We start from the raw sequence: 26731 nt of genomic DNA on the forward strand, positions 1-26731 counted from the left end.
TGTCACGTGGGGATTATTTAACTCTTTAGACTAAACTGCTGTTAAGTGACTCCATCATTGAGAAGATTACTCCAGTGCAAATCCTCCATGTTCACATATTCTGTGTTGGGTGGAAAGTGTCATAAATGGACATATTGTTGTTGCCTCCCTGTGCAATGGTCCCCAAGACACTCACAATAAGGAGTCTTCAGAAACCATCAACTGAATCCCTCCTGAGCTGTTATCTATTAAGGCACGGCTAGGCTAGTGCTTACCTTAACATCAGTTAAGAAGGTGAGACACCTTTGATCTCTTGGACCATCCAAGTCAAAAACTCATCAGACTGGAGCAGAGCTGTGCTGTGCCATCCTTCACACCAAGAAGCATGAAGAGTTATCTCAGGTCCAGCATGATCTACTGGGAAGCTTTTCATCCTCCATCTCACTGGCAGAAAAAAAAAAAAAACACACATTGCAATTATGCCCTGTGCTTGCCATAGCATGTTATGTGCAACAGGTGCACTACAGCTCACAGAAGCTCTTTGTCTGCTCTGCTTGTTATAGGGGCTGGTAAAGGGGCTGGGTGTTTGCATTTCACAGGCTTACATGGAGGAGGCGGTGGTGGTCAGCTCAGTGCATTTATATGTTCAGTGAGTCAGGGTCTCTATTCTTTAGTTCAAGGGACCTATGAGTGGTGAGCTGTTCTCCATTAGTCTGTCCATTGGCCCCATTTTCCAGCGTGCATTGTTCTCATCAATGCACATTCAGCCTGTACTGAGAACTGGCAGGAGCAAGAGGCCATGCATAATACACATATCCAAGAACGGAGACCTGGGTATGAGACGGCCTGTGTGTGCAACTCTTTCAAGCCCTGGCAGTGGGTGTGTATATGCTGTGATGGATAATATTCTGACAACTTATAGTACACAGTTAGTCATCACACTTACATCCTAATGGGCAAATGCTCAATGCTGTAGGTAGCAGGAACGTTGCACTCAAAGACAACAAAGGTGAGAAGTGAGGATAGCAAACAAGTGGCACGTACAGTCGCCTGTCTCTGCTCATACATGTCTCAAACTACTGTCAAGATGAATGTGATATTGTGTTTGGTATATACTCGTTTTATGGAGAAAGTAAGACATCCTTAACACCTGCAAGATCCAATTAAATGTGATGAGACATTTTTGTGAAGCCATTTTATGCTCAGAGTCGCTTTCTGCCAGTGTTCCCTGAGATAATGTGTGAAAAGCAAGCATATGATTATTGACTACACAGAAATCTTTATATAACAATGTCATACATTGACTGAAGCCTAAGCCATAATGCTCATTGCCAGCTATGGCTGAGGACGATGTGCCTAATGAGTGTAGATTAACAGGCTTATACAAGAGAGATTGTTGCCTTTTATCTTTTTCCAGAAGAGTTAATACCTCCAGTTCTGTTGGCCTGTGCAGTTGCTCAGCAGTCTCAGGGTGCCCACAGCACACGTTTGATCTTTGAAGCAAATATAATATAGGTACAGTAGGCTGGTCCACTGTTGCACTGCAGTGAAAGGCAATTACAAAAGTCAAAGTGCTGCCTCTCCTACACGGTTGAATTATCTGTTTTTAGCCTTGCTAGTGGTATGGAGGCAGGGACGCTGGGATGGCAATGTCAGTGGGTCAGTCTACACTGAAATATCTCAACAACTTTTAGATGGCTGTGAGATTTATGGAGTCCAGAGGATGAGTCCAGATCACTTTGATGATCCTCTGACATTTCCTCCTGTGTCAGCTGCAGGTGGGCATTGCTGGTTCAGAATGAAATGTCTTGATGAGTGAGTGCTGGATGGATTACCATGCAGTTTGGTAAAGATATTCAAGATGTGAAAAAATTAATATTTGCTCAATACTTTATGACCAGATACCTTCAAAGTCTATGACTTTCCCATCAGCCTCGGTTGTACTATGCTGTGTGCTAATTACAGATAATATTATTGTGCTAACATGCTAACAGCTATGATGCTAACAGTGGTACACATGGCTGACATTGAACTGTAAGGAAATTACATATACAGGATATATAGATATATAGGTGTGTGTGTGTGTGTGTCACACACACACACACACACACACACACACACACACACACACACACACACATATACTTCATGGCTAAATGTTATGTGAAAAAAAATACTATATTACATCAGGGTAGCTCATGTTTTGAGCTCATCTTTGCTTACACTACATATGATACCAAAAAAAAAAAAAAAAACCTCTCATGAGTGACTTAACATGATGCTTCTGCTTACACCATGCATATTTCTTAAAACTTGCATACTGCTGACAACGTGATAAACCCTCCTGATACACTGCAGGTTGCTAAAGGCATTTATTCTGACACCATATTCAGGCCACTTACTACTTTCACTTTATTACCTTTGGACCTTTATGTCTGATAGTTTAGATCTGTTTAGTTCTTTATGAGTGTTGCAGCCCCGGAGCTGCTAGCATGGTTATAGACTCTTTGGAGCTTTTTACTAATCTTTCAAGTCACACAGCCTCTTTAAATTTCTTTCTGGGTTTTGGGAGTGACCAGACCTTGACTGCTCTTGTGGTGTTAAAAGAATACACATTGTCTTGATACACATTATAATGATTATAGAGGACATATGTATACCCCAAGTGAATTTAAATTAGTGCTGTCTTCAAATATCCTCTGAAGAGTAATAGGTGTGGTGGTGGTGGTGGTGGTGTGGAGTCTTAGATCCTCTCTCATCATGTGAGAGAAGATATAAAGCAGAACCGCATTAGAAATGAGTGACTCGAATGATGTTTGTGAAACAGGCCGGAAATTCATCATCTCCATGTAACTGTAGTTCACAGATGATTAAATAATATGGTATCTGTGCTACAATGATTAAGTCAGTTACGATCACAGCTTATGTGCTAATGATAAAACACAGTAGAGAGGTACAGAGTGTGAACATGGAGACGAAGAAACAGCTCCCCTTTCACTGAATGCTCTCTACCATGGCTCATTGTCCATTAAAAACACCCTATTCACTCTGTCTTAAAGAAAAAGCAATTCAATCTCAAAATTAACATGACAAGGCAGATTTCCTGTCAGCTCCAGTGTGCACTAAATGTCAGCGCTTGGAAGACATGTTCAGTATAAGCTTAAGTGCATGGTGGGGACTGTGTACTTCTGGCACATTGTTTTGTAGTTGAAGTAGTGAGCACAGGTCCTGGGACTCTCCCACTTCAAGCCCTGCAACTGTTCCCTCTCAACATTCTGGAGACTCCTGACTTAGAAATGAAGCTCTGTCCCCCACATGACAAGAATACTAGTTCTTCTTAATGAGCCTTGGTCCTCGAGTGAAACACATTTTACACAATGTAGCTCCAAGGCTGCAAAGCCTCTTATAAAAATGTAACAACCAAAACCTTGTTTAACACTCAAAAGCGATGAATAATAATAGAAAACAAAGAAAACACTGACAGCATTCATTTTTTCCCTGCAGTGATTTTATTACAAAGTTCATGAGGACTTACAGTATTACAAGAGAATTTGTCAACATGCGAAAACAGAACGAAGCAGAACACAGGAGTTTAACAAACTGGTAAGATAAGACAATCCACTGTTCACAATAAACATAAAAACTGATTAAGTCCTCAGGAGGTGGGAGCCGGTGAATGACTACAGTGCAGGCATAGAACGGCCACATTCACACTGACTCAGCAAAGGTCAATCCAACCAAGGCAAGATGTGCACATCTCAAGAAAACATGTTACAATTTTTATATGCCATCGGCTTTTCTCAGAACTTTTAGAAAGCTTCACTTGTATGTACATAAAACTGTACAAAAACATGGCATCACAAGCATTTTATCCTATATAAATATACCAACAATTAGGATAACAACTAGATTCTCTCTTGCAAAGACATATTTTCAAGGCAATTGTCTTTGTTCTAGATGAACTGTGAAAAAGATGAAATGTTCAGTTAATTTCAGTTCGTTAGGGAGAGGGCCTTTTGTATATGAACCAGCACTGACATTTCATAAAGTAAAACAAAAGCGAAAAGAGTAAACAGTTTCTACCAATTATCTTTGGAATTCATGCTAAAATCATAGCCTGTCTGACAGCAGACACGGTTGTGGAGATCTATGTACACTACACCACCAACAGATTTCTTTATTTTTTCACACAACCAGTTATCTAAGAGTCTTTGATCAGTAAGAAAAAAAAATCCCTTGCCAATTTCAATACAGTAATTTGTCCATCTGTCCACATAAATGATCACCATACGATACACACTACAGAGAGGCAAAAGATACTAGTGAATTCAACATTAAATCAATGTTAAGTACAAATTAAACATTATTCAACATACTTTTGCGTGTATTTAGGTGCTTCATGATGTCCTCTTACTTTGATCAAGAAGAACCGTTCTGTGTTTGAGCAGAAGTTCATTCAGCATGAGTTCAAAAGAAAGGTCAAACCTGCCGATATATTGTTCCAGGGGTGTGTAGCAGGAGGTCACTGTTGGCTGGAGTGAGAGAGTCCGACTCCTCATGACAGGGGGAAAATAAGCTCAGCCTTGTTTTTGTTTTGCAGAGGACTTCAATCAAACTCCTGGCTCTCCATTAGGTGCAACAACCGACGATTACGACTTATCTGCTGAGAGTTACCCCCATTTAATTAATGTACTGGTGATCAAAGAGACAAATCTGAAGATACGTTCCAGATTCACTGACACGATAAGAGTACTCAGGCTGGAATCAGGTTAAGATTTAACCCCAGAGATAAATCTGGATGCGAAGCAGTTGTGAATTGGAATTAAGTCAAAGCATTTAAATAGATAAAGTTATGATTGAGGCTATGTGACATTGGTTTTATCACTCAGTGCTATCTTTCTCACTTGTCATTAATTCCAGGTCAGTGATCTTACCCGCTGCTTTCAGTTCGAGAAGCGGCTATCCACAGCTCTGAGAGGGGTGCTCAGGAAGCCGTGGGGGTTTAATCACAGTGTATCATGGCTGTTGTTTGAATTTTATTTCAGTGGCTAAATGGCTTTGAAAACGGCATAATGTGCTTTCTCCCCCTCAAGGCAGGATAATCGCCCACCTTATTTAATCATGGCCATGTCCAGTAATTTCCATATGTTTTCAGTTTAATTATTCTAAATGCAGTTTTCAATGGCAGCGTGATGAGGTAAGTGCTGATAAAAATACCCCCTTTAACTGATTGTAGCTCTGCGGGCGGATTTGCATTATCTGGTGGGTGCCTTGTCCTGGGGGTGTGCTCACACATGCCCCAGCTCAGGACTCATTACTCACCCTAATTAGGAAATGTCCATTTTAGGCTCTTCCACCCTTACTCACAGACGCAATCTCACTATGGAAATACTCTGCAGAGGTGAAAGGTAGCTACAAATTGAATCAAATCAATGTTTAAATCAAAGACACTGGCCAGCTCTATGATGTTGTAAGGCAGGCTACTGTAGTCATCATTAACATCCAATTACTGACTAATACATAGTGTCCTTCAGACATATCCTTCAGATTTACTTGGAAAATCTTTGAGAAGATAACGGAAGCCCACAGGCATGGCCTATTTTTTATTCTCTGTTCAATAGCCAGAGGAGCAAAAATGCCTAATAACTTATTAAGCATGTTGTCCTCAATACAAGGAAAATCATCGTGCAGTTGCAGCAAGTCTCCTGCTCTCTAAACCTATGTTTAGACTCAACAATCTTCTGCATTATCAGATATTGATTACTGATATTGTAACAAATATTTACCTTGAAATCCCTGATGTTTTTGATAATAACTCTGGAGATTTCTTAAAAGCCATCTATTTACTTGGTCGTTTGTGTATTGAATTCACCTCTGAAGAAGTATATATCTGGTGAGAGCTGATATCTTGAAAAACAAAGAAAGTACTCTGAACGTAGAGCACCCGTATAGTTTATATAAGCACGATATCAACTTCCAGAAGTGCTTCATCTCTCCAATGGCTCTCAACACTGAAGTGGCTTTTCATGTAAATAACTCACAGGTAACATCAGATCTACTGAAGTTTTTAGAGCTCATGAGGGGAGAGGACCATGAGCTTAAGAGGAAAGCACAGTGAGTTACACGCGGAGCCCGTCTGATTGTCACAATAGAGAAAAGCGCTTTTAACTGATACACTGGTATGATTTCATCAACAGGGTGAGTCACAAGGTCTTATAAGAAAAGCCAATCATAATGTGTCTAGTGAGTACTCTGCGTTTGGTCATTGTGACTCCGGGGGTTACTGTGGCCACGTCAACCGTTTTCATGATGAACGATAGGTCACAGTGCTGAGAGTCAGTGGAACATAATGTCAGTTTAAATGTTGCCACACAGCTTTCTCCACCAGTGGCAGCTCTCTACAGGGAGCAGAGGTAAAGGCCATTCTACCATGATTAGGGGTCGAAGGTGTGTGTGATTGCATGGAGCGGATAAATGCCTTCCACAATATCGAGCTCCACTTCTGGAGATGATTTCAATCAAGTTTAAACAGCAGCAGCAAAAAAAAAAAAAAAAATTAAAGAAAAAAATTTAAAGAAAAAAAAAGAAAAGCTTTAATATGCTAAAATTCTGAGGCATTTTTTTTTTCAGCTTATGCCAGACAAAAATATATGTAGAACACACCATTCAAATGTATTTACAGCGCTGTACATTAAGATAGACCGTTTCATTGATTGTTAGTCAAACGTGTCACCTCTTGATAGGGCCTGACTGGCTGTCTAGTAAATTATATCTAGAAATGGCACAAGAGCACTGATCACAACTTTCAAATTCAAGAGATCACTTCACAGAATGGGACTTGGCTAACTACAACAATAATTACTTACTACTAAAGTAGCAATTACCAACTGCTTTTCCTTTTGATCTTTTTGAATTGTATCCTTCAAGTTTTTGTATAAATAAATCAGTGAGTGCATCAATTAACTTTGTGGAATTCTTAATAAATATACTAATAAATTAATAATTTAAGGAGGAAATGACAAAAACAAGTGTTCATGCCAGTGATTGAATGAGTCAGCCGACTGTTACCTACAAAACGGGCATTGGCTTTAGTGTGAGGACAGCCTGTTTCTCCTTCCCAAGTGGTTGTATCTTTCCTCATTTGTGCACCAATCAGATGATCATAATTCTCACAGGTAAATTTCTCTTTTTGGAGTGTGGGCAGCTGGGGAGGTGGGTGGGAACTCAGAGGCTACGCTCAGGGGCATCTCCTCTAAGGGGCAGTCCTGACTGGCGTCGTGACCGCTGCTGGAATAGGCACTGCGGGAGGGTGGAAGGCGCGATCGGTGCTCCTCGCCACCCAGCCTGACGCTCCCGTTTGCCAGGCGTCCCAGGCTCCCTCTCTCCTGGTAAGGCACGAAGGTGGAGAGTTTCGGGGGGTTCCTGGTCTTGCGCACGGGGGAGGGATGCCCGGGCATCCAGCAGGCGTCTGAGTGGCCCAATTCGCTGCACTCTGTTGTACAGTTTCCGGTCATTGCCACATCAGGGAGGGAGCGGATATCTGTGGGCAGGAGAGAGAAAACGACACCATCAGAGAGAGCTGCATAGTGATATTAACATCGCCGCAACATTCATAAAAGAAAAAAAAAAGTCATAAAAAGGCATTTGTGAATAGAAATGGTGTCATCCGAAACACCCCATGAAACCCACCCCCCTCCTTGAGGTCTTTGCAGCTGTTGCTAAGCAGTCAGCAGCAGTTGCTATGTAGCTGTTGCTATGCACTGTGTAATGAGCGCTACTGTGTGTGTAGTCCACAAGCTGATGTGATACATTCAGGAGATAGCATGCCGTGTCTTTGTCATTTAGAAGCATCCAACAGCAGTTTGTCTGGTATATCTGTAATACAGTATATCAGCGTATTGTTAACACGTTCAGAAGTAACATATTGATTTCTATTTCGGAGCAGTGAATGGTGCTCCAGATATGTGTCACCGTGGAATAAGGACTACAGGAATGGACAAAATACGACACACACACACACACACACACAAATGCTGCAGACATACAGAATTTGGTTACAAAGGGAGTAGCTTGGTCCCTTTGGGCAAAACCATTGCTGAATGAGTTATTGATTGACAGTGCTGAAATGAGTTCCCTGCCCCTGATTATCATCCATTTTTTATTCAACTGTTCCTAATTAAATAAATGGGTCCATGACCCAGTGACCTCATTTTAATGTACAATCTGTGAAGGCTCCAAAATAAGTTTGCTTCAACTACCACTCAAGATTATCACATGGTTTCTGAAAGTAAAACTGCACTGAGGAACCCATGTTTTTGTTTGCCACAAATGTGCAGCTGGCAAACAATAGACTTGTTAAGCAGCCCACCTGTTGACAAGCTAAACATACAGCCAAGATTAAATGGAAATACCACTCAATTTATCTTTGTTATCCCTTCAGCCTAGGCCTAGGACAGCCAAATCAATGTCTGTGAAGAGGGGAACAGACAACTAAGATCTGCGAGTCTGCGATGTCCCCTGCATGTAAAGTTTTGATTGCTGTGATAAATGCATTACTGTAGTGCCACACCGTGAAAGAACGCGTCCATCACGGATGCTCTGTCTTGTTTTGTGGCAGCTGGACAGTGTGTGAAAAGAGAGTAAATGTATTCACAGGGAAAACGGAGAGCTCGGCGCTGCACACACAACAAGTGGAAAGATGTTGCTGCATGTGAATGATGCAACCACAAGAGATGACGTATTAGAGGTGGTGGTGAGAGTTCACAACTAATAGAGTAAATGCCAGCTTGACAGTAAGCCTATGAGACGTACCATCAGTATTGTACTCATGACCAGTGGCAAGATAATTATCCCACAAAATGTCAGACCTCTGAGGCTGGAAAAACTGCATCTGGCCCACCAAGGCTTCAATCAATCAAAAGCCAAAGTGAGACAGCTTGTGCATTAGGCATGATTTAAAATTTCAAACTGCTTAATACAGATTAATGAAAGTTATTTGTTCTCATTTCGTTTTCCTTATTTATGTCTAAAATATTCATTTCTTGAGGATAATCCACATACAATTGTCCCAATGTTTATTAGAATAATAATAATTGGACAAGAAGAATGCATAGCTTGATCTATTGTTGCAGTTAATCTCATTGTTCCTGTAATCCTAAATAGCTAGATGTTTAGGCTTTTCAATACATTTACTTCACAATTGAGCAATGTTCTGCCTTACTCATGCTTAATTATATCATTATGCTTAAGTGGCAAAGTCTTCTTTCTGTTTACGAGGCTAGTGCCAATGAACTAAGTTTCTTTTCAAATGAATGAACTACATTTTAATGCTTGATTAGGAAAGAAGAAACTGAATTTGGTGCTTTTGGACAGCCAACCCAGGCATGGGTGTGTGCGCACACTGCCTGATGCATGATGATTGGAGTTTCATTTTCTCAGCTCCGCTAAGAGCGTTGTCTGTATGCCTCACTGCAGAGAAATGGACTCTTGCTACAAAAGATGTTCATGGGAAGAGACTTGGGGAGAGGGTTGAGGAGTACGCTTCTAAGCACAAGCACAGTCGTGTAGGCATCTACTCCAAAAGGATTTCACACTTGATTAAAACCTCTCCACAGCTTCCAGGAGGTTTATGCCACACCAAGCGGCCTCGTGTAAAATTAGATCCCCAACTACAAATCAGTGTATCGGGGAAAAAAAGGTGCATTTACACAGGTTTTCTAAAACACTTCTTCTACATTTCTTTCTCTGTAAATTAGAAATTGCCTTTATATGCGTGCATGTGATGGGGTTTGGTATGAATACATGTATAGCTAACTCACAGTTAGCCGCACAAATGCACAAACGTTCATTTTTGCCTAGTTACTGTAAAATTTGTCTTTGAACTAATCCAGTCTCCTAAAAGAGGAGATAAAAGACACAAAGATTAACATTGACTGCCACATCTTCACTGACAGTGAGGTTGGCAATTGACTTCAGGTCGACTGTGTTTTGAGAAAATATAATTTGGACTTATTTTAATGGAATGCCAGATAAAAGAAAACGTGTAATATAAAATGATACCATGCACTGGTGACAGGAATTTAAGCACATACTGAACCGTGCTCATCATCATCAAGGGCCAGAAAATCAGCAATGACAGCTAAATACACTGTCTAGCTTGCCAAAGTCTGCCATTTACTTCCAACAGCGCCAAAGCACATATCGCACGTCATCAAGAGAAAACATAGATGCTCTAATGCCAGCTATTTTTGTAGGCCATTTCCTTGTCTGTTAGTGTTTCATCTAAATTTTATATGGTTTTATTTATAAAGTAGGTTTGACACATTGTCTGTTCTTACCAGACAATTTAACAAATGAGGGGTCTATATTCAACTGCAACCTGTCATGTTGGAGTAATTGTTTCAACATGCTGTTATTAGTGCTCTATAGTGCATATCATTTCCAGTCACACAGATCAGTGTACAACAGTTTTTCAACATGTAACAATAATAAATAGTTTATTATTGTTGCGACACCATGTTATGATAGGGTGTATCATTTGTGAAAGCACAAGTTTGAACATTTGCTTGCACTGACCTTTCTGTCACACTCAAATCCATCTCCACAAAAAAATCAATACTGATAATTATACTTCTGTGTCTGCCTTTTGCTGTGGCCATTAGCCATCTGTAGCTGTAGTACCCACTTACAGTCAGGCAGAATACTGTACTGTCTGCTCCACACATCAAAAGCACACTCCCACTCTTAGCTGCAACAATCATCGTTTGAATATTTGCTGGACATGATAAAGCAAATGAGTCAACCATGAGGTGAAGGAGCAGCCAAAGGCGCAGTGGGAAAATTGGTATTTTCTCACCCACTCAAACCTGTTTTCTGCTACACCTATACCTGAAATAAATCTGCTCACAGTCTGGAACAAACCCCTAAGAGTTTATAGTCTTGTATGTCATGGATGGAGAGCCAAGGTGGACAATGGAGAACAGATGGGCAAACCACAGCACTATTATGCCAGTGGCTGGAACAGGCTGACTGGATTTAGAGAGCTTGTGATTTGGTTTTGAAGAGCAGTGACTCAATGACATTTCTTCCTCTCTGCACAGTAGAATTCTTTTCCTCTAGTCTTGGGGATAGATTGCACCTGCAGCTTTCTCCTTTTCATATTAGGCCAGTCCCATATGCTTGCTTAAAGCAATATCATGAAAAAAAACAACAAGACAGTAATTTCCACCTTCTACCAGCCTTCTACCAGCACATCTGCGACTCACACTGAAGCTCAGTGAGGCTTCTCAAAGCACCTCAAATGCAGTGGCATAACATGCACTCCACAGTGCAGTTACAGAGTGGGGGTACACACAGAGCTTAACCCCCCGGCTGACAGAAACATGTGAGGGGTGGGTTTGCATGCAGCTTGCATCAGTGTGCCAGTGGGAGGTGTTGAGTGTCTGCGGCAGGCTTCCTCATCGTCTGATCCCCTGCCCACGGGCATGGGGGAAGCTGCCTCTTCCTGAGATTTCACACTGCTCCTCTCTGTTTGATTGCAGCCTCTCCCCACCGGCTGCTTTCCAGCGTGTGCGCCACAGTGCTGTGATCGATGGCGAACAAATATGAGAGACCCACACCTCATGGAGGGATAACGGGGAAAAACAGCCAGTTCGTTTGGGAGTCTGTGAGTGATATTAATGGTATATTTGCGGTCCCTGCAAACAGTTTATGTGGTAAATGACTAAAAAGTTCCAAGAAACAAAAGGAAAAAGAAGAAATATCCCACATCTGAGCAGACATTAGAGACTAGTGCTGGCTATCAGTATAATAACTGTGTGAATGTATTCTGTGGTTGTCATCCTCCGTGAGGAAAAACAAAAAGAAACCGGGGTTTTGTATTTCTTTAGCTATGACATGTCAAGTCTTGTTATTCAAGTGCTCAGAACACTTTCTCACTGTAAGCAGAATCTACCAAAAACAAGCCTCTTTTTCCTCCAGAGGTGCATTTTTAAGAGAGGAAAACTTGCTGCAAGCACACAAACACTGTGTTGACACGCACGTTTTCCTTGCGCAGTACAATGGAATACAAACCCTAGACGCACACTTTCACATCTCAGGAGCAAAATTACAATGTGTAGGCTTGAAGGCTTTGTCACCTTGCCTTTACAGAAAGTGTGACGTGAGATAATGCTGCAGTTAACCATTTAGTTAAAATACTGTGGTGTTATTCTGCAGGTAATTGCTATGCCAATTAATTCCAAAGCATGCTCTGTGTACAATAGTTCACACACATAGCATTGCCTGCCTTCATAGACAGCCTTGTTGGATACGTTTGTTTTTAAAGCCCTATTAAAAATGAAATTGTTAATTGATGTTTTCGTTTCTTTAGTTTCATGACAAAATGAAAATACATGCATCATGGAAATAATTCTGTCTCTGTTTGGTCTCTCGGTGTAAATGTAAAATGTTGTTGTGGAAGCAGGTAAATAACTGAGTCTACAGAAGACGGTGCCAGGGTAGAAATTTGGTACCAAAGTTTAAGGCACATCTCAAAGTCTCCCTCACAGATTCAGAAAGGTCTGAATTCTAGGCTTCTCAAGCAGGCGAGCCGCTTGCTGACAAAGGCTGATGAGTGGACTTGTCGGCCAGAGGCCTGTCAGGGAAAGCCGCTGTAGATGGTTCAGTGGGTGATGGTACACCTCCTGTCAGTTCTCTCACCATCCACCATTTTGTCTCAGAGTTCCTTTATTTGAAGACTGCCTTTTGTATCACAGCATTTGACAAAGCCGTAGCACCTGCTGACAGATCACGCTATGCACCAGCTCCTCCAATTGAGAAGTTGATATGTGGTGTGATATGTCAACCAATGCTAAGGCTTTGTCAAACTGTGACACAGACAGGGCATTGTCGGATAAAACGGATTCAAAACATTGGTGGAGGAATGTGAGGAAACAGGGCAAAATCTTAATATAGTTGCTTTTGTAAGTAATATAATCGTTTGTTGGCACACAGAGGTGCTTGTGAAATGCTTGTGTAGAGAACAGCTTCATGCCTCTGCCCACAACAATATGTCAGGCTTGCTGGCCAATTACTGACTGGAAATTGCATTCTGAACTTTAACAACAGAGTATTGATCCGCAGCGGCTGCCAATGCCGAAAAAAAATTAATTAAAATTATTTTTCATGAACATAAGAGATTCAGGTTTATGTTTATCATCTAAGTCCAGTTTCAAGACTGTTCCTCGATTGACTTGACAAACAAGACTAGGTCCTAGTATATAGCTGGACCATGTATGGTCAATGTGCAAAATTGAGGATGTAGTTGAAAACTGTTGTGGAACTGCTGTAAAGATGTTGTGATGTCATCATGTCCTATTATCATTCTGCTTAGTGTCGGATGTTTCAGCTTTTTATCTGTTTGCTTCTCTGCTACTCTCTGTGCTCACATTTACATTATTTCAATACAGCCACATTCCTAATAAAGCTGTTCTCATTCACATGTTTTTCTGTTTTTGCTCTCAGGAACAAGAATGAAATAGAGACTGAAACGTGGCCTACTAGGACTACATGTTAGCTTCCAAACTTTCCCAAGTTGCTGCTCTACTGCTAAAATCCTGATTTTATAACATCATCATCCATCAGCATCATCTGACAACATCACAGAACAGATAAATTAAAGACAAAGACAGCGCTGTAGTGGCTGTAGTTTTCTTCTAAGTAGGAAAGGTTTTTCCAAAAAGTCTTTTTTGAAAAAAAGTCTAAATCAAGCAACAAATGCACTAAGCTGGCAACACTGCAGGCTGGAAATGCCACCTAATACAAACTGTTTGTGCTAATTTATTTTGAAAGGGCAACAGCCAATGGGGAAGCTCTCAGTGCCACATGAGTCTCTCATGTGGCATTCGGCTGACCAATGGTGGAACAACGATTACTCAACTCTATCACTCAGTCAGTCAGCCACAAACATTGTGATTATACTAAATATTTAATAATAATGCAGATGGATAAATTACTTATCCATTCAGCCTTTAGTCTAGTATATCTTGACCTACTGTTTAACTTAACTTTACCTTGAGAAGTAAAGCTGCCCACATCATTTTACCTAAATCTTTCATTACAGCAGTCAGCTTGGATAATAAACAGTGTTACTCTATATGCTGCGTTCAATCTTATATTCATGCAGAGAGGGCTTCGGGGACTCAGAGTAGAATGTGCTTGTTGAGGTTGAAATGCATTTGTTAGACATCAGTGCCTAAATTTAGAAATTTGCATTTGTTCCTTGGGCCAATGCAGGTATTTTATTAATGCAGTTAATTTAAATCTTTACTGTGGGCCATGCCACAGTTGATGTGGAATGTAATACTTCACATAGAGATGCTGATTATAATGTAGTAATAGTGCAGTTAGTACACAGTCAGTAGTTAGTATACGTGTTCCATATGATCATATATGGATAGTAAACATACAGTATTAATGATTAGTCATGAGTCAAGAAAATACAATCATAATTTATACTATTACAATATTTAATTGCTATAATTAATTGAATAATGAGGAAAATGACGGCATTAACAACGTAGGTTACTGTTCCTGTAATCTTATATTAATGGTAGCCATGTCATAACCTGATTTCATAATTACATCTAGGCCCACTCTGCTCCTTCTGTCTTTCTTTCTCTCACTCCTGAAATAAGAAACCATGCATTTCCTATTTCTGAAGCGCTGAATATCTGACAGTCCACTCCATACAATTTTTCACCCATGTTCATCTTAGAATGCAGAAAGGTTTGTGGAGATTTTGGTCAGCGGAGCATCAACTCTCTATGGGTTGACGAAGAGACACAGGCAGGGAAAGTGCGCCGGTGAAGTTAAGACAGTGGGGACTTAAAATGCTGCTTCTGTCCAATCACCTGGCGAACCCCCGTTCTCTAGCCAACAAAAGAGAATGAACTACCGCTCATCAACAGGACAAACTCGGACTTTTCACGCTTGGCTGCCTTGTGCTTCACTGAAAGCTGGCTCGGTGAATCCATCCTGGACAGCTCATTACGGCTGCCTGGTTCTCATCTCCACCGAGCAGAGTGCATAACACAGCGATCGAGGAAAACAAGGGGAGGTGGAATCTGCTTTCACATTATGAAGGTTGGTGTATAGATGCTGCAGTGTTAAGAAATATGTGCAGTCACAACTTAGAAACTCTCGTCCACAAATTGTAAACCTCTTCCTCTTTTATTCTGATCAATGTTTACATCCCACCTCAGGCCTAGTGAGGTGTTACAATACCTGAGTGAGCAGATAATCAGCATGGAACATAAACAACCACACTCCCTCCTGATTATTTTAGGTGACTTTAACGGAGCAAACTTCAGCCACAAACAGATGACAAAAATACAGACGACATATTAAATGTCCCACCAAGGAAAAACACACCACTGCTATACCATATTAAAGAACTCTCTTCTCTGTTCCCCCTCAGGAAGGCACCAGGCCCAAACGGTGTGTTACCCTCCTGTCTGAAAGTCTGCACTTACCAGCTGACCCACATCTTCACTCACATCTTCAACAGATTTCTGGAGCTGTCTTAAGTCCCCTCCGGTTTCAAAGGCTCCAAAATCATCCCAGTCCCAAAGAAATCCTCCATCACAGGACTCAGTGCCTAAAGGTCTACTGCCCTGACGCCTGCGGTCATAAAGTCCTTTGAGAGACTTTTGCAGACGCACCTAAAGGACATCACAGGCCACCCTGCTGGACCCCCTGCAGACCCCCTCCAAATAAGTCAGTGGATGTTGCAGTCAACATTGGACTGCAATAATCCTGCATCACCTCAACACCCCTGGAACATATGCAAAGATGTTAGTGGACTTCATCCTCCTCTGAAAACTCACCCAGCTCACTGTGCCAGCCTCCACCTGCCAGGGGATCACCAGCTTCCTGACAGACCAGAGGCAGCAGGTGAGGCTGGGGAGAATCACACCCAGCACCCGGACAGTCAGCTCTGGCACCCCCCAGGGATGTCAGCTCTCCCCACTGCTCTTCTCACTCTACACAAACAACTGCACCTCAGGAGACCCATCTGTTATACTCCTGAAAATTGCAGATGACACAACAGTCATCGGCCTCATCCGAGACAGTGATGAGTCAGCATACAGCTGGCCCTCTGGTGCGGTCAAACAACCCGGAGCTGAACATCTGGAGAAAAACTGGAGATGAGATGACCCCCCCCCCCCCCCCCCCCCCCCCCCCCCCCATCTACTGCTCCCCCCTCACCATATTTGTCAGCACTCTGTCAGCTGTGGAAACCATTAGAGTTGTTCAATTCTGATACTAGTAACAGAAATGCCACTGATACGGCCTAAAATACAGGATCAGGATTCGTTGGGTACAGGAGTCCATGCACTATGTAATTTGCAATTGCTGATGTTTTGCTAAGGGCTTATGTTACACTTTTTACCAAAAATTAATTCTTTGTCACCACTCTAAAACAGTTACCTGCAAAGGAAGTTGTATACTGTTATTGTACTATTTAAAAATTTAAATGTCTTATATTGCTAAATTGTGGCGATACTTTAATTTTTTTCTAAAGAAATTGTTATTCATTCCAAGATTTTTTTAAAAATCACTGACAGTCAAATTAGATAATAAAAGAGAGATTCTATGGCATTCATGTTTTACAAAGGGTCTAACCCACAACAATTTTTTTTGACGCAACAGTATCGGATTAGTACTTGGTATCAGCCAATACACAAGTTCAGGTACAGGAATTGGTATTGGGAAGAAAAAAATGGGATCAAAACATCTCTCGCAACAATGGACAGTCAAGACTGCAGAAAAGATCACTGGTGCCAACCTGCCCACCACTCAGGACTTGTACACCTGCAGAGTCAGAAAGTGGACAGGAAACATCACTGCAGTCCCATAACACCATGGACATAACCTGTTCAAAGTCCTGCCTCTGTAGAACACTGCACGGCACAGCATCACCGTTGAACACTTAATCAGTCATGTGATATCAAAAACAGTCTCTGTAATAACCCAGTGATACTAAAACATTATATTAGGTTTAAACTCACACTGTGCACTAACATGTGTATCATCTATCAATTGTTAAATATAAATACATATATCGCATATAGATATGTATATGTGCCCATACTGTACATAACCACCTACTGTATATGTAAGAAACTTATTACACTACCCACTCGATATCCATTTCAGCACTCCTTGCACTCTCCGACACCTTCAACACTGTTTCCTACTGGTTGACCTGTATATAGACATTTTATGTTGTTTTCATTGTTTTGCTTTTTCCCCTACTGGATTGTATTTTATTTATCTTTGTTCAGCTTTGTTATCCTCTATTTTGCTCTATGTCCATGTGCATCTCCCCAGACATTGTTACTGGTACTGTGTACTGTGTATAGGAACATCGAGAGCCACTGAAAACTGGACTCAAATGTCTTATATACACAAACATACTTAACCAACTAAGCTGATTCTCTTTTCTCTTTCAGTTTTGGGTGTAATTTAATTAGAAAAGCTCAAAGAAAAGTAGACTAAAACCCTGTGGTGTGGGGTTGTGACTGGATGCTCAATAGTCTGATGATTTGTTTTCTTTGATTTTTCGCCATTAAGTTTACCTCCATTACAGATTCCACCAAGGTATGGGAAGAAGACAACAGAGCATTCATCAGTTTGAGACAAACTTGTTTAGAAAATGTTAAGAATACATATATAGCTGAACAAGTTGACTGACTATGCTTTGCTAAATTCTACTGTGAGTGGATGTGTATGTCAGCAAGCAGCAGCAGAATGTTTCTGACTGTTTAGCCAATAAAAAACATACACGCTTTGTTTTTTACTTAACAACTGGTGACAGCTCTGAGCTTGGAAGTGAAGATGGATGGAGCTGAGAAAAATTAACACCAAATATACACACATAAACCTCCTTTCTCCTGCTTGTCTGAATGTCTCTTTCTTGGTACATGCCTCTGAGGCTTTCTTCCTGCTTTAGGCTTTCACATCGGCACTATATGGCCCTTTGTACCTCCATGCCCTCATACTAGCAGGTAGAGGATTTTTCCTTTTGTAAGAGCAGAAAAGAAAGGGAAACAGTTGATCCTATTGTTAATGTCCATTGTATTTAAGCTGTTAATTTCCTCAAACTGAATTTTCCTCGGAACACTTACAGTAATGGGCTTTTCTACTCAGGTCGTTACTGCTTTTATCTTTATTTGTCGGCCACATGCTAACTGCCTCCATCTAACCCATTACAGAATTAACTTTCTTGATTTAAAATTAACTTTCTTCGTTTAAATATGATTTTTTTTTTTTTTAGTTTTTACATGAGTTGAGGGGTGAATTAAATTAAGTACTAAATATATACAGATTCAATATCACTCGCCTAATAATGTGGATATGAGTCAGCACCAATTTTATTTTCATTGACAACAAAATGAAAATCTCCTTTACATTTGATCTACAGCTCTAACTATCAAAAAAGGAATTATTTATCTCTTAGGATTTCCCCTGTGGAGTTCATTCCAATGTAGCACTTTCGTACTCGCTATCTTTCACTCATTGATCTTATTGACACGAAGAACGGATGTCTCCCATGATCTATTTGTTGTTCTTCCTACCCCTTCGATCAAGATGTTATCTCTTTGCTAATTCTGCCTTTGATGTCCATGGTCTGCACTGAGACACGGTTGACTTGGGAGAGCTAACATTAGCTGCTAATTAGACTCCACCTGCAGAGACATCTGAATAGAAAATAGAAATGTTAAAAACATGTTTCTCTACTCTGTAGTGGCATAACCTCAACATTATTCTATGTTTAGGATACATAGCCTTGCCCGTGGCCATGGTTTTTCCAGCAGAACTTTTATCATTTGATCATACACTATATCCTCAAACCAACAGCTAAGTGGTCAGGCTCAGATTGATATCAGAGTACTGTCGCCTGGATGTATTCCAGACAAAATGCATATATGAGGACAAGTGATATAAAGAGATATCTCCAGTAAAAGCTAATACACAGAGATTTAAATAATACAGTCACAGGTGGTGCATCATCATGCCAAGTGTGGACAAACTTCAACATAATCTCACAAAATCTGATCTTTAGAATCATGTAAGCGGTCCATACAGCGGGTAAATAATGACCCTGGAGAGGCAGAGCTTTATTTGAACGTTGTCAGTGGACAGAGAGTTGCTGCATGACTGACAATTCACTGGGAAAGTCAGCATACTAATGCAGTCAGATGGAAAGCCCACAATGCTCGGAACAATACAGCTATGCATTTGGAGCAGGACAATTCAAATTTACAACATGATGAATTATGAAAATTGCCTTTTGTGTAGCAGAGAGAGGCAACAAGAAAAAAACTGCAGCAATCTCCCAGTGCTGCTCTGGCCGTCTATACCCTCTGCCAGACGGTAGCTTTTCTGACAAGGCTTTGATTAAGGGAAGGGAAGAAAATATCACAAGGAATCAAGAACATGATTGAATATATAATTATTAAGGGAAACTGCAAATTTCAGTCTTTAAATATCGACTTAGGGAGAAACGCAAAACACAGAAGGCAGCAGGGGGTCATCATCTTGGCTTCTGAGGCCAGCATGATTCCTCCCTCCTTGTTGTTCCTAAGTAATTTATTGCTTTCAGCTGCTTGTGTTTGATTGATTTCTATAAGCTTTAGCATAGTGAAGAAGGGTCAACATTCATGTTCTTTGAAGTTGTTAAAACCCTCCGACTCAAATAATCACTGAGCACTATAACACCTTTGATATGAGAATGAATGGGGGGTGGGGGTTGGGGTGTGGGTCAGGAGCACTTGGGCATATCTGGGATGCCACGTGTTTTTGTTAATTGAATGAGGACTACACCTGCACTTTAGTGCTGTCTTGTGTATTAAAAGGGCATAAAAGAGCCATATAAATGTTTTATCACTTTAAAATAACATAAACGGACAGGACATTCACTGCATTATGAGATAATAAAATGAAAATTTAATGAAAGGATGGGTAAATGAGGTCACGGACACAGAGCCGTAGTCTGGGTCTGTCTGTGACCCTGGATGTGCACGGTTCAATCTCAACGTTCGGCATAAATGTAGAAAGATGGTTTTATAACAAACTGGGCACATTCACTGTGCTAGTGGTGAGCTACACTGGAGCAATCAAGTGCAAGGGAGCCATAGCAATAGCAACAACAAAGCAGGGAAGCAATAAGAGGTGGAAAAAAAAATACAGCAAATGCACAACAAGAGTAAACATCGCTGTCACTTTTTTTTTATGACAGTGTCTGCTCTCGCCATCTGTTTTTTCAGTGCCTGTGGTGGCTGCATGTTTGATGGGTACCTCATCTCCAGGCTAGATACTGCTTCAAAGTAGACACTTCATCAAGATGAGTGACAAGTGTTGGGGCCTTGCAACATGACCATCTGAGATGAAGTAACCCAAAGGTAAAGTGAAAAAAAAACATCCAGATAATTGCTCTAAATACGATGGACCTCTGATGGTGACCAAGGAATCTCATGATGATTGCCTGTGTCACAGCGCTGTCATATGGAACAAACAAAAATTGGTCACAATTTCACAATGAAGTGAAGTCTGCTCTTTAATTAGGAGAGAAATTCGTGGTGGAAACAAGCTACATCGTCATGCAATATTCTCTCTGAATTACTCTACTTTTGGCTCGAGAACAAGGGCTCTTTAGGGATGCCTCGCATCAGAAAACGAGTTTTAAAGTCAGTTTTGAAACGCAGAAATTTTCAGAACTGGCGAAAATTATCATTTAGATGTGGTATTGATCAAAAATGCTGTCAAGCCACAGTAAAAACATGTAGATGATTTTATGTAATAGGGAAGTAAAATGTTAGTTATATCACTTAAAATGAATAATACTGAAACATGCTTGGCCATAATCAAGACAAGTAATTTTTGCTTAGCTTAGGGCGTGTAGGATATTGACTGCATGATATACCATGTTAACACAAAACTGCAAATTAAGAATTGATTGTGTCACCAGGATGATTATTTCCATTTGTAAACAAACAAACAAACAAACAAACAAAAAATGTACCGCTGCTCTCTACTTAAGAGTAGAGAGGCCATTTTCAGTTTCACAAGACATAGTCCTCAGTTTGTAATGTCCTTTAACTGCAGTGAATCCTAAGATATCCTCAACTGACTGTGAGAAAGCCTTAAAGCTAGAGCGGCTTCATTCCTCTGTGACTCACTGGAAATAAGGAAATGCATGTCAGACCCATACAGTACAATTCCAGTCCCTCAAGTGCCATCCATCATTGAAGGGCAGAACACTAGTTAGAGGGAGGTTCAGCGGCTCTCGGTCCCCATCACACTATGATGGAGAGATGACCCCCAGGGCCTTTCTCTGATGCCGGCTTGAGCTGCCCGACCAACTGAGGTTGAAGTGGATCTGGCCCCTAGCCAGCATCCCCTCCCCGATTCACATCGCTCTACCTGCTCTACGAATCACATCTGGGGTGAGACTGGGTAAAACCCACTGAGAGCAGCAGAGCTGTACCACCTCTTTCTATTTCTGCCTCCGTAATTATCCTTAAAGTTTCGACTCAAGATCCCATGGACCTGCCAGCGGACACTGCTAAAAGGAGTGTCTTTTATGGCAATGAGTGACACCGGGGTAATTAAGAAATTTTTCTCCATGTGTCTTTATATACTTGTACTCTCAAGCCTGTGTTTCACACATTACCACCTCCGAACCTGCTGTTTCAGCATGCTATTGCCCAGACTCGATGGCGTGGCAAGAGTAGGCAGTGTACTATCCAATTTTTGCCTAAGTACTGAGAACCATCCACTTTTGTTAGAGTAATACATGAGCACATCTAAAGCTTAGGGATACTGGCTTAGGCATACTGGCTCACTCATTCATTTTCCAAGCTTAGTGCTAAAACCGGACATTGTGGCAGCAATGGCGTTAAAAGCACTATTTATGGAACCTAATGTGTGCTTATATGTGTGTACTTTTCTTTCTGTGCATAATTCAGAACACTCATCTGGGTTTTCATCCATGTTATACACATGCAGATAGAGCTGCGTAGCTTGTGTAGACCTCAATTAAAATGAAGAGGACTGGGAATCTGTCCTCAGAAAATGTTTCAGAAATCATCTAATAAATCTGTTATGATTTTTGCTTTCCTCTTTTTCATTATTTAGACAACATTTGAGTTCATGTTTAATTATCTAAATGTCATTTTCTCCGTTATGTGTGTTTTTCCTCATTCCTACATCACACTGTATAATATACACAGTATGTTATATTTATATATAGCACCACAACACAAAACATATATTCAGACTGTAAATGCTCAAGTCTAAATAAATTTCAGGTCATGACAAACACATGCTTTTATCAGTGTAGTCCTCCAGTCAGATGGACACAATGATGAAACTACAGAGAAATCACTTTTATGTGTCAAAGAAGGTAGTATGAAATTGAATGCAAGGGGTAGATTTATTGAGATAATGGGACTTCTGTTCTGCTTCCATCTAGATTTCACATGTAGCTGCAATCTCTGCCACACAGCAAGAAGTCAGTTCACTCTAAAAGACAATAAACCAATTCCATACTTTGCTGCAGTTAATGGTCTGAGCTCTGATACCATGTCTTTTGTCTCACATTGCCCTGTTCAAAGGTCTGGCCTATCAGAAGTCATTTGACAAACACTGTAATGCGTGCAGCCAGAGTTTTGGATGAGTGTGTAGGTCGTATTGTTAGTGATCACAGAAGCGAGAGCACATTTTCAGATTCAAATTGGGCGAATGGAAATCAAGACACATTCAAAACTGTGACGAGTTGACACATCGTTGGCTCCATTTAGGATTCAGCTGCATTGTCCCATGAAGTCATTGCTATAGTAAACCATTGTCCACAGTGTCATAGCTAATCCAGGTTAGAGAGTTTAATTCTGCTCCAGTTAGGCTCTTCCAGTGACCTATTTGCTCCAGAATAAAAATACAAATAATTTGGGGGTGGGGGTTACAAACAGCAGCAGCTGATGTGAGCAGAACATAATGCATGTGCTAGAATGAGCTCGGGATTATAGGTGTATTACTCATGACAACTTGCCTCAGGGGACCACTTATAAGGACTTCTTTTCCACAGAAGCCTCCACAAAACTGCCAGTCCCATGACCTGCCCCTTCTCGGGTGGCAGCAATTCCAGCAGTGGCTGGCCTCTATGCTGGTACAGGCTGGCATTGTCCACTCAACTCAAAACTAGGGACTCTGACAAGGCACATTGACATCTGCTTTAGGAAACCCACACCCTTGCATCAGTACACTATATTGGTGCCCGGGCAGGGGCCCAATCTGGCACTCATAGGAGAAACAAACCCCATTAAGTTGACGTTCCGACTCTCATTCTGCACAACGACTGTCTCCACATCTTTCTTTGTTTGAAATGTTTCTCATGTTGTATATAAACAAACCAGATACACAGAGGGAACTTGTGATGTTGAAGCAGTAATGGCTAAAATGGTGGTGCCCTGTCTGATATTGACATGGCAAGCCCTGAAAGCAGAGGAAAATCCCTGACAGGAGTTCAAAAAGAACAAATATACGGCGGACATGCATCATCTGAGAGATCTAAGGCAGGAAAATCAGACAGCATTACTAAAGAACTGTATTATCATGCAAATGGCATTTATATCATTTTATCTCACCCTTCTACATAGCCCATATGGCAGAGAGTGCGTACAGTGGAAGACACAGGAAAACCTCTCACTGGGCAAGTGGCCACTTCAAAATTCCTCCATCTGTGGTCAGTTGAGTGTGCGTGTGTGTGTGTGTGTGTGTGTGAGACCGGTACCTGTCTTCAATCCACCTGTGTCCTATTGGTGCTAGCCTTCGTATCACAGCCAAGATGCCTAACCACTGATCCCCAGAAGAGTGATTATTGTCTAGGTTGGACTGGACATGACAGGATTACCGGTCAAACTTGTGTCCCAAGAAGAGAGAAGGGAGCTATCGTGAGTCCCGGATGACTCATAACCCCTTACTCTGGGGCAGAAGGAGGTTAAACAATTTGTGTGAGCTGGGGCTCAAAATACGCTCACTGGCTTGGGCAGGTGTAGGTAAGATACAATAAAATAAAATAAAATAAAATAAAATAATTAAAGAAAAAAAAAAACAGTTTTCATCAGTTTGTCTTTGTTATGAAATATAACTGATGGAATGAATTAAGAGACTTTATGAAACAAAATCAAACTGAGTCAATTTAGGGATTATAGATAATTAAATTGGTCTGATCATCATATGTGACTGCTATCTGATATGAATAATAGTTCATACTTAATACCCTACCCCCTGATTGGTAGAATTATACCTGCAGTATGAGAGGAAGGCCTGCACACAGTACTACAGAGCTGTAAAAACAGCTTTTCGGGTAAAAAAAAAAATCCAATGTCTGTTATCATATGTGAACAGTATTCCCCTGAACATACACTTCTCAATATCAGTCAAAGATAAAGCAGTAGTGAAGGAGCAAATACAATATTTATCTATCATAAGTACCAGGTTTCTACTAACAAAAACTTTTAAGACATAGTGTATTAATGATACCACAATTTACATGCATTTGTTATTGGTTTTACTAGACTACAATTAAACTGGAAAGCCCTATAACCAATCCCATGATGTGTTATTAGCTTAATTTATATAAATATATAAATACAAGAAATAGCATTCACACTTTTTTGTTTGCTTTCTTTTGTTTTGGTTTGTTCCATCCTCCTCCTACATCCATGTAACAAGCACTGTAAATGACTTTGCTATGACCACTATTCAAAATCTGGCCACCAGTGTCTGAGATACAGAGAGATGGACAGATGGGGTAAACCCGCCTTCATCTGATTTCACTGTGGAGGACAAATCATGCATCTTGACAGCAACCAGACATACAAGATAAGCAGTTTTCATGCTGTCTACAGCAATCAATTTAAAGAGAATTACAGAGCTCAGTGATTATGATGAGAGTCTATTAAAGTAAAACAGCACCGTAATCAAAATGATTTAGAGATTTGGGGTGTGATGCAACACACAGCAATGCAAACAAATACATGCATGCATGCAGGTGCACACGCGGACACACACATGTGCATCTGATGGATAAACATCTCTGATGAGATTAACCAACAGTAGAGCAATGTGCATGCTACACGTGTGAACACAAGAGTGAAAAATACACATGGGGAAACTGAAATGGAGTGCACTCTAACACAGCCTGAAGATAAGAATTTAAAAAAAGTGGGAGGAGGGAGCAGCTGCTCAGGCATACGAAAAAAGGAACTCCAGAAATTAATTGCTGCAGATCAGGCAGCATACATGTCATATATCAGAAATTTTATTACTGGAGTTTGAAACTACTCTTAATTCCAAAGCCAAGCACCACGAGGGAATATGTTGATGTCTACTTCAGTGAACCAGAAACACTCTGAGAGACCACACAGACCCTTTCCTCTCTGCCACCCAGTCTAATAAACTGATGTCATGATTCTTCAGTCTGTGAGCCAGCAAACATAGAACAACAATGAAAATTACAGCTAATACAAATTAATAAATGATGATAATTAATAATTATATACACAGCATGTTATATACATGACAACCCCTAGAATTAATATTCTTAATATTAGCATGCCTTGAATAAAGAAACTGCACAGACTGGGATGTATCCGCACTGGGACGTCCATCCAGTCCAGACTCCAGCAGCTGACCTACTTCCAGTCTAATACAGTTAAAGTCTGAGCGATACCATAATTTCAGCAAACAGCTAAACTAAAATGGATCATGAACCAAACATCACTTTCCACTGTAGGCCACTGACACTCGCTCAAAATGTAGATTCGGCACTGCCAAAGTTCAACTTGTATAACAAAACACATCCATGTCGATATTTCCGGGGCCCAGTGATGCAAAGGCTGACAGTCTGGGGTTCATATACTGCGTTTTATCCAACTTAAATGGAATGACACATCATGCTCACCTCCCCATTTTTTGCCTGTCACTCATCTCCACTGCAATGAATAAAGCTCCGCACCAGTACAACCTGTCACTCTGTCACTCAAAGACTTAAAAAAAAGACTTCACGTCACTATTCAGGTGGAGCTGGGGAGGAATTCCTCTGTCTGGTTTGATTTTTCTGTCTAATCTTTCATTTTATGTGGGCTCTCTGTTATCTCCCTGAAGTGGGAATCACATTTTAATTAGGTCTATCCTCAGTTAGCGGTTCATCTTTGCATCTTCCGGCCCTCTGGGCTCATCCTATGGGCTTTGCTTACTTGTCAGAGACTCTTAGTCCCCGCTCCCTGTCACAATCTAACATCTCCCCCATCTTGTGCCATCTTTTCATTCTTTAACTGCTCCATCTCCACTCCCAATCTTGCTCTCCTGCTGCTGACAACAAAGAGCACCCTGTCTGACAAAAACCTGTGTTCTGCAGATGTGAAAAACACAATAAACAGGTACAACAAATGAAAAAAAGAAAAATAAATTGCATATTTTATACACAGTGTAGTGAGCAAATGGAAATACTCAACTGTTGGCTCCTGGGCTACAAACAGCTAGCCTTTGTACTATAAAAAACTATTTATTAAATGTGATGTTAAGCAATTTCTGACCTCTATAAGGCCAGAGGGAACTGCAATATTGGCAGGACTTATAATCTTCTACACACCCACCACCCCCTTCTTGCTCTTGAAATATGGCGTCACTAATTGACATAAAC

At 40.8% G+C, this 26731-nt stretch overlaps 1 protein-coding gene across 6 annotated transcripts in view; it reads right to left on the reverse strand.

Moving 5' to 3' along the window:
* Positions 1–3465: 3465 nt before the first annotated feature.
* LOC139607860 (protocadherin-1-like) overlaps positions 3466–26731 on the reverse strand; it is a 195590-nt gene continuing 172324 nt past the window's right edge. For all 6 annotated transcript variants that reach the window (XM_071461121.1, XM_071461122.1, XM_071461120.1 and 3 more), the window contains one exon: positions 3466–7519. In XM_071461121.1, the coding sequence (XP_071317222.1) occupies positions 7149–7519 (371 nt within the window). In that variant the 3' untranslated portion in view covers positions 3466–7148. The remainder of the gene's footprint in view (positions 7520–26731) is intronic.

Source organism: Trachinotus anak, unplaced genomic scaffold (assembly GCF_046630095.1).
Source record: "Trachinotus anak isolate AG129_WGS33_773 ecotype Australia unplaced genomic scaffold, CSIRO_AGI_Tana_v1 ptg000024l, whole genome shotgun sequence".
NCBI classification, from domain to species: Eukaryota; Metazoa; Chordata; class Actinopteri; order Carangiformes; family Carangidae; genus Trachinotus; species Trachinotus anak.